The sequence below is a fragment of the Nannospalax galili genome, unplaced genomic scaffold, assembly GCF_000622305.1.
Source record: "Nannospalax galili isolate Female #2095 unplaced genomic scaffold, S.galili_v1.0 scaffold337, whole genome shotgun sequence".
Classification (NCBI taxonomy): Eukaryota; Metazoa; Chordata; class Mammalia; order Rodentia; family Spalacidae; genus Nannospalax; species Nannospalax galili.
Window position 1 is genome coordinate 2,344,412 of NW_008340932.1, and position 8,454 is coordinate 2,352,865.

The 8,454-nt window shown below is 41.1% G+C and overlaps 1 protein-coding gene across 1 annotated transcript; it reads right to left on the bottom strand.

The window, feature by feature from the left end:
* Window positions 1-5,979: 5,979 nt before the first annotated feature.
* On the bottom strand, window positions 5,980-6,930 carry LOC103736685 (olfactory receptor 9I1). Its single transcript, XM_008836192.1, is given in 1 exon segment — window positions 5,980-6,930. A coding segment is annotated over 1 exon segment (951 nt).
* Between the last annotated feature and the right edge of the window lie 1,524 nt (window positions 6,931-8,454).

An 8,454-nucleotide genomic window follows, 5' to 3' on the forward strand; every position in this document is an offset into this window, starting at 1 on the left:
CTCCCTCCTCCCCCTCCTCTCCTCCCTCTCTCTCTCTCTCTCTCTCTCTCTCTCTCTCTCTCTCTCTCTCTCTCTCTCTCTGCAACAGGGTCTCACAATGTGACTGGCTCTAACTCTACACCAGTTCCTCCTCCTCCTCTTCCTCCTCCTCCTCCTCCTCTTCCTTCTTCTTTCTCTTCCTCTTCCTCTTCTTTTTTTGGTCTCTCTCTCTCTCTCTCTCTCTCTCTCTCTCTCTCTCTCTCTCTCTCTCTCTGTGCTGAAGGTACTGTATGATAGGCAGGTACTCTCCTGATGAGCCACATTCCTAGTCACAGTCTCACTTTTTAGGCAGAGTCTCACTATTGCCCTGACCGGCTTTGAATGCAGTCTTGAAGGCATGTGCCACCATACCCAGCCTCTGTATACCCTTTTCTTAAAATATATATTGCCATGTTATCTTTTCTAAAGCTTCGAGTTATACATGTTTTTCCCCCTGGCCTCACCAATTAGGACAAAGTCTCAAAGGGGATGAAGCCTGTTCTATGCTCTAAATACTTGGTGATGCTATGTTATCAGATCAGTGATAATATTTTGTTACTGTTCCCTACAACAGTACTACATTTGGTATCTTTGTTACTGATTACTGCGTCAGCAAGATATATATATTTCTATTTCTGTTTAATATAAGGTAGAACTGAAAGTTTCAAAAGAAAAATAACTTGTATGAAAGGTCACAAAGATTAAAAACTAAATTATGTTAAAAGTTTTGGAAGGCGGACTGGCAAGGTGAATCAGCAGGTAAGGGTGCCTGCTGACAAGCCTGATGACCTGAGTTGACTCTCTGGTACTCACATGGTGGAACACATGCCCTGGTGTACACATCCTGTTACATGTTTGCATGGGAACATGTGTGCACACATGTGCAAAACAAATAAATGCAGCAAAAAATAAAAATAAGGAAAAAATTGGAAGGCATATTCAGCTGTCTCTGTAACATACAAAATCTTCCAACACAATACAGTTGCAAGATTTACATTATCCTGTAGAGAAAGAGCTGATTTTTATGCTCTTGAGAGGAACGTCTGTGTGCATTGCCAATATTTCCTCCTGTGTTTTGAACTTGTCCATAGAGATTGGTACTCTTGGTATCTGAAACTCATAGAAAAAACAATTAGCTAATTTTATTTTAATTATAATTTTAATTTTATGCATGTGCTAGAAACCAGGAGTTAGCAAGCCCAGACTCTGCCCAGTTATAGCCAATGTTGTTGGGTGACATTCAGAACCTATAACTATGCAGGTCTGTTGTCTGACTTTTAATGGGTATATGAACAATCATCTAGTCACCCTGTATATGGCACCAAAGAAACATTTCCACCCATGTCTAGCTTGGTGAATCAGTAGATTTACTGGTGTTACGGGAGCATGGGTCGCTCAAAGGCAGCTGCAGCGCTGAAAAATCCGCCCATGAATCCTTGACACACCCTGCCCAAGTTGCAGGAAGCTCTGCTGGAGAGAGTCTCTTCTTCCCCAACAATTGTTATATATTCTTGGGGCAGGGCTTTGTGAGACTTGTAACTTTCTGGGCTTTCTGAGACTTGTACATTTAGTGACCTTTCTGTGCCTTATAAGTGTTATTAGCTTACTGAAACTTCTGAGCCTCCCACTAGGAGGGAAAGTTTCAAATTGGAGGGAATAGCCACTCAACGAGGTCCTCCACATGGACCAACTGTTTTATCTTCTTTCCCAAACGACACAATAAAGGACCATCTTGTTTTGGCATCAGGGAATATTCTGATGCAGTTGAATTCTTTGGCAGCTTTATCATCTTGCAGATCTCATGCAAGATGATGTTTGTGTAAAATAATGGAAGGAAGAGACTCTATTTCTATACAATTGTCCTTCAAGATTTATGCTTTTAGTAGGTGTAAACCAAGACATTGCAAAATCAAATCAATGAGGGAGACAGAATGCCCCCTTTCTGGGTGAGCCCGGCTCACTTTGGTTAGTGCTGATTGCAGGGGTATTATGTCTTCACTTTTCATCTAAGCTAACAAGTAATGGGTGGTGGTAAACCATGAGTGACATTATTTCCCATGCTCCACTGTGTGCTCTTCAGGGAGTGAGCATGGCCAGCTTCATGCCACTTTCTTCAGTGCTGGAGAGAAATGGGGAGAGAATTTAGTTCTATCTTGACATGTTCCAGCAGCAGCAGCAGCAGACTCAGAGTGGTTACGTACCTCCCTTAAGATGACACAACTTCTCAGTTGGTCCCTGGAGGCTCTGTGGGATGATTCGAATGGTGGTAAAGAGAGGCTGCAGTCAGGAGGAAGAGACTGGAACCATGCAGCTCCTGTGGGTTTGATCAGGTTGGTTTTACTTGTTGGTTTGGTTTGTTCAAGGATTCTGATTCCTTCTTGAACCAGTTAGAGCCTCATTACGAAGCTAACTTTAGCTATCAGTAAGCTGTATATGAGTTTCCTCTCTAATTTGTATGTACAGTCTTCAGTTTAACCACCTACCTTTCAGAGTATTCTCTGGGATAAGTGTGCTGTCCCACAGGGCACTAAATTTTGAAATAAAAAGACTACTTTAAGGGGCTGGAGAGATGACTCAGCAGTTTTATTAGCCTAATACAGGTCTGGCATTTATTACCAAATCACTCAGCTGCAGAATGTGTGGCGAAATTTTAATGAAATGGTTATTTTTATGTGGAGGGACAAAAATAATTTTCTTTAAAGAAAATGAAGACATAGTATGGGGTTCACTGAGCTCAAAAAGACAACATTCAATGAAAAAGACATTCTTTAGTTACCCCTGACTATGAGAGATGTGAATAAATTCACTTCCCCAGCTAAATGTACAGAATTTAAAAATGTCTTCACATAAGGAATGCTTAATTCATCTTCCTTTGCCTTTGACTTCATTGTCCAGTCATTTTCACCTTGTCAGTGGCTGTGGAATTGTAGCAAGGGTCCACGGCTGACATCAGAAAGTGAGGGAATGGGAGAGAGAGAGAGAGAGAGTGATTTATACTGACACTTGATTTAAGCCAGATTTCTTATTAATCATTTTATTCAATTTATTTAAAAATATTTTACTTATTATTATTATTAGTAGTAGTATTATTATTTTTAAATAGGGCCATAGCCTTAATTCTGGCTTTATTGGCTTGGCTCCAGAAACAAATCCTGATGTCTGTAGGGGGACAAAAGGGAGCCCAGAGAAAGAAAATTATAGTCTAATTTTTTTTTTTTTTAATGTGTGTGAGTATATTGCCTGCATGTATGTAAGTGCACCTGTATGGTGCAATGCATGGGATGGTCAGAAGAGGGTGTCAAATCCTCTGGAAGTGGAATTATAGATGGTGTTAGCTGCCATGGGGGCAGTGCTGGAAATCAAACCTGGGTCCTCTGCAAGAGTAGCCATTGCTTTTAACCACTAAGCCATCTCTCCAGCCCCTCAATTAAAAAACTGTCTTGGGGCAGCCTTGGGGAGTTGGAGGGAGGAATGGGGGTGAAAATGATCAAAATACACTGTGTACAAGTATATAAATTCTCAAAGAATAAATAAAAACCTATCTAGAATTAAGAATTATTGTACTTGTTTTAGATCTAAGAAATTAAATCATTTACCCAAAGCCTCACAATGAATTAGTGGTAAAGCAGGATTTAGAGTTAAACCGCACTCTATGCCTTATCAACTGCTGTGTCAACACTGCATTTTTTGAGCCATGAGGAATGTTTTAATTGCAAAATGGAAACTTTATTTATTTATTTATTTTTGTCTTTTTGAGGCAGGGTCTCCCTGTAGCCCCAGCTGTCCTAGAACTCACTATGTAGACAAGGCTGGCCTTGAATTCACAGAGATCTGCCTGCCTCTGCCTCCCAAGTGCTGGGACTAAAGGCGTGTGCCACCACGCCAGACTGGCCTTGAACTCACAGAGATCCACCTGCCTCTGCCTCCCAAGTGCTGGGACTACAGGTGTGAGCCACCAGGCCCGGCTGGAAACTTTATATTAACCATGTCTTCATAATTTGTTTGGTAGTGTTACCATGAAATACAAATGGGACCACACATGTCATTCAACAGTTCCTTCAAAAGCAGTTACTGAGTGCTCATCTTAATGCAGAGCCTGATGGGAAAATGGAAAACTCAAAGGAAAATGCAAGGAACACAAGGATTTTAATCTTTTCTCCCTCTTCGTCTCTGTCAGCAAAGTACAACTGACAGGTTTGTGGTCAGAGCATGGACACAACTAGCTAGAGCCAAACTTCTTAGACAAACTATCTGCTTTTTATAATGTTTTGCTGTTAATCAGCCAAGATGTAGTTTGCCTATGCTGTAACCTACTATCCAAGGTATAAAATATAAGAACTTCCACTCTTAGGAGTCCAGACTTTGAGACTTAAGCCCTCTGGACCAGGTTGCAGCCTAAATAAAACCTGCTTCCTGAACCTTCCCAGTATCTTGCCTCATCTTTCCTGAAACAAACGAATCTGAACTTTGGATTTAGAAAAGGAGGGAATGAATACTCTGCTCTGAAGAGCATCTCAGTCTGGTGGAGAAGTTCCAATTACTTGTAGCAAATCTTTGCTACAGAAGGAAATATGTGGTTGGTGTCTGTGTCTCTCAGCTCACTAAAATGGCTATGCCTGACACAAGGTGCTTCGTGAGAATTTTTCATACAGTAGGCAATAGGGTTAGGAGATGCATGATGCTGGTTGTCCTTCAAAAGTTACACTGGGCCCCTATGGAGGCCTTCACACAACTAAGGTGGCATAGTTCTCAAAGATATCAGTTTAACATGAAAGATGGAACCAGAAAGATAGTGAGTGTCTTAGTTATCTTTCTGTTCCTGTGACCAAGGGAACTTATAAAAGGAAGAGTTTATTTAGCTTACAGTACCAAAGGGGCAAGAGTCCATCATGGTGGGAGGCATGGCAGCAGAGGTGGCTGGAGCAGGAGCAGAAACTAAGGTCTCACATCTTCCAGCAGGCACAGGATGGCTCAGAGTGACTCAAAATCTGGCGAGGTTTAAGAACTCTCTAAGCCCACCCCCAGTAATAAGCTTCCTCCAGGAAGGCTACACTTTCTAACACCTCCCCAAACAGCACCACCAACTGGGGACAAAATGGAGCCTATGGGGGGCATTCTCATTCAAACCATAGCAGTGAGTTATTAGGTGGTGTGGCATTTACGAGTTTCTTATTCTGGCCTGAGTAAGAAGGAAGACACTGTAATGATGAAGGGAGAGACCTGTATGTATACAATACTTCCTGAAATTTTAGGTGACATATATTAAAAGGCAAATAAACAAACAAAAGGACCAGTTAGTCCAATTCAAGGGATCCTCAGATGAATTATTTTTAAAAAACATTATTTATTTATTTATTTATTTATTTATTTATTTATTTATTATTTATGTGTGTGAGTGTTTTGCCTGCATGTTTTTGCACCCATGTCCTGCAATGCCCATGAAGGCCAGAAGAGGGCATTGAATTCCCCGGAACTGGAGTTATGAATGGTTGTTAGCCACCATGCAGGTGCTGGGAGTCAAATCCAGGTCTGCAAGAGCAGCCAGTGCTCTTAACTGCTGAGCCGTCTGTCAAGCTCCCTCAGATGAATTCTTTGGCATAAAAAACATACTAGTGTTGATAGCAGCAAAAGCAAGAGGGAAAAGATACTAAGAATCAGGGTCAGGTGATACAGCTCAAAATCCCTAAGAGCTTAGATTCTCTAAGGGATCAGAGAGCAGCAAGAGATAATTGAGTGCCTGGGGATGAAGTGAGGGATGAGATGAGAAGAAAGTACTGAAGAATTTCTGGATACAGAGTTCACCATGTTCATACTTCTCCTTGCTTGGTGGCACTTATCTGCCTTCTCTCTGTTTACAAGTACAGGATGTATACAGTGCTGGTGTCCATTAGGATATCACTATTAGGACATCCTAGGATAGTGTGTAGGCTATCACTTGACTAAGATGAGAGGTCTTCTCACTCAGTGCCGCATGCTGTGGAATACCTGGTATCTATTAGTGACCTTTCTGAAGGCAGCCTTCACATCCTTATTTCTCAGGCTGTAGATCAGAGGGTTCAGCATGGGAATAACCACAGTGTAGAAGACAGACACAACTTTGTCTTCTTCCAGAGATTTGCCTGAGCCACTCCGTATGTACATGAAGATGAGAGTCCCAAAGAAAAGGGCCACAGCAGTGAGATGGGAGGCACATGTTGAGAATGTCTTGGCTCTACCACCTGAAGAGTTCATTCTCAAAATAGCCCTGATGATGAGCAGGTAGGAAATCAGGATGACCAAGGCATTGGCCAAGATGACAAAGTTGCCAAAGAAGACAATGATAATCTCAGCATTTTCTGTGTCACTGCAGGCCAGCTTCAGCAGGGGTGGGAGGTCACAGAAGAAGAAGTTGATCCTACTGTCCTCACAGAAGGAGAGGGAGAAGGTGCATGTGGTTCGCAGGATGGCCCCAGACACCCCACAGACATAGGCTCCAACCACTAAACTCCAGCACCTTCTAGGACTCATGACCACTGTGTAGAGCAGGGGTTTGCTAATAGCAACATAGCGATCATAGGCCATCGCAGCCAGCAGGAAACACTCTGTACCTGCACAGATGGTGAAGAAGAAGAACTGGGTGGCACACTGACCATAGGAAATGACTGTTTTGCCTGTGGCCAGTGTGGCCAGGATCTGAGGGGTGATGACCTAAGTGTAGCAGGCATCCAAGACAGAGAGGTGGCTCAGGAAGAAGTACATTGGGGTGTGGAGTTGGACATCCACCTGGATGAGAATGATCATGCCCAAGTTCCCCAGAGTGGTGACAAGATAGAAGCTGAGAAACACAAGGAAGAGGGGGATCTTCCAGCTCGGATGGTCAGTAAAGCCCATGAGAATGAACTCGGTTACTGTGGTGAGGTTATTCTTGGCCATGGATTCTGTATGAACTATTAGTTGGTCTGGAGATGAGAATCAAAAGTAAAAACGACAACCCAGGACTGAAGGGCAAAGTCTTTTTCTTTGTGTTGGAAGTTAAAATTGTAATTCTATGCCTATGTATAGAGCTTGTTATTAAAAAATCTTGAGTCTGAATTTTATGGAACTGAGTGTTGTTTTTCTACTTCTGTTTCAGATTAATTCTGGTTTACATTTGGGGATTCCTGTGAAGATAAGATATACATGATTCTCACATGTGGACAGGATCAACATGCCCCTTGTGTCAACACTGTTTAGGATGGGAATCTCTTTTACTGCACACCCGCTGTGAGGTCATCCGGCTCCTACAGGAATCTCCATCTGCAAACAGTTCAACCTGTTATGGTTTTGGACCCAGATTCTGTCTCTTTGTACCATTTACATAGTGACCTTAGTTTTAGCCTTTCCAGACATTTACATCAATTTAATTTCATCTTCCTGTGAAAGCCTTTTTAGAACTATGCAAATGAAGAGCCTGCTCTTTATGTTGACTAATCCCTTACAGTACACCTTCAGATCTTTTTCTTATTATTTAGGCTCCCATCCAAAACTGCCTATTCAGACAGCATTAATAACTAAAGATTTTTCTTTCCACTTCAGTCTTTACCACTCTGGCTCAGAGAGCTTCATCTGTAGCATACCACACTTCATTTTTTTCCTATTTGTAACACTGATTACAAAAATGTTCAAACTTAGTTTTTCTATCTTTTAGTTCTGGGACTTTGGGCAAGTTGTCTATCTCCTCTGTGCCTCAGTTTCTTTTCTGTATTAATTTCTTTTATTTAACATACAAAATAATTGGCTTCATTATGACATTTATACATATATGTCATGATACCTTATTCTCATTGGTATGCCCCTACCATCTACTGTCCTTCAGCCTTGCTTTGTTACCGCCTTTATCCCTTCAACTGGACTCCCTCTGTGCTTTCATGCCACACATACGTGTAGTTATATAGTTGAATCTAGATTCTACATATGAAAGAAAACATGATATTTTATCTTTTGTTCCCCATTACCCTTTCTCATTCCTCTTCCTTCCTTCTTCCATATCTCTTCCTCATGCCTTGTAGTCTCCCTCTGCTCTCATGTCATACATTTGTCTATCTAATCTATCTATTGTCTATCATCTATCTGTCATCTATCATCTATCTCTATATCATCTATCTATCTATCTATCTATCTATCTATCTATCTATCTATCTATCATCTATCTATCTATCATCTATCATCTATCAACATCTACCTATCATCTATCAATTATCTATCTATCTATCTATCTATCTATCTATCTATCTATCTATCTATCTATCATCTATCACTTATTAACATCTATCATCTGTCAATATCTATCTATCAAATATCTATCAACTATCAACATCTATCTATCATCAATCTATTTATGATCTATCAACATCTATCTGTCTATGTTTCTATCATCTATCAACATCTATCTATCATCTATCTATCTATCTATCTATC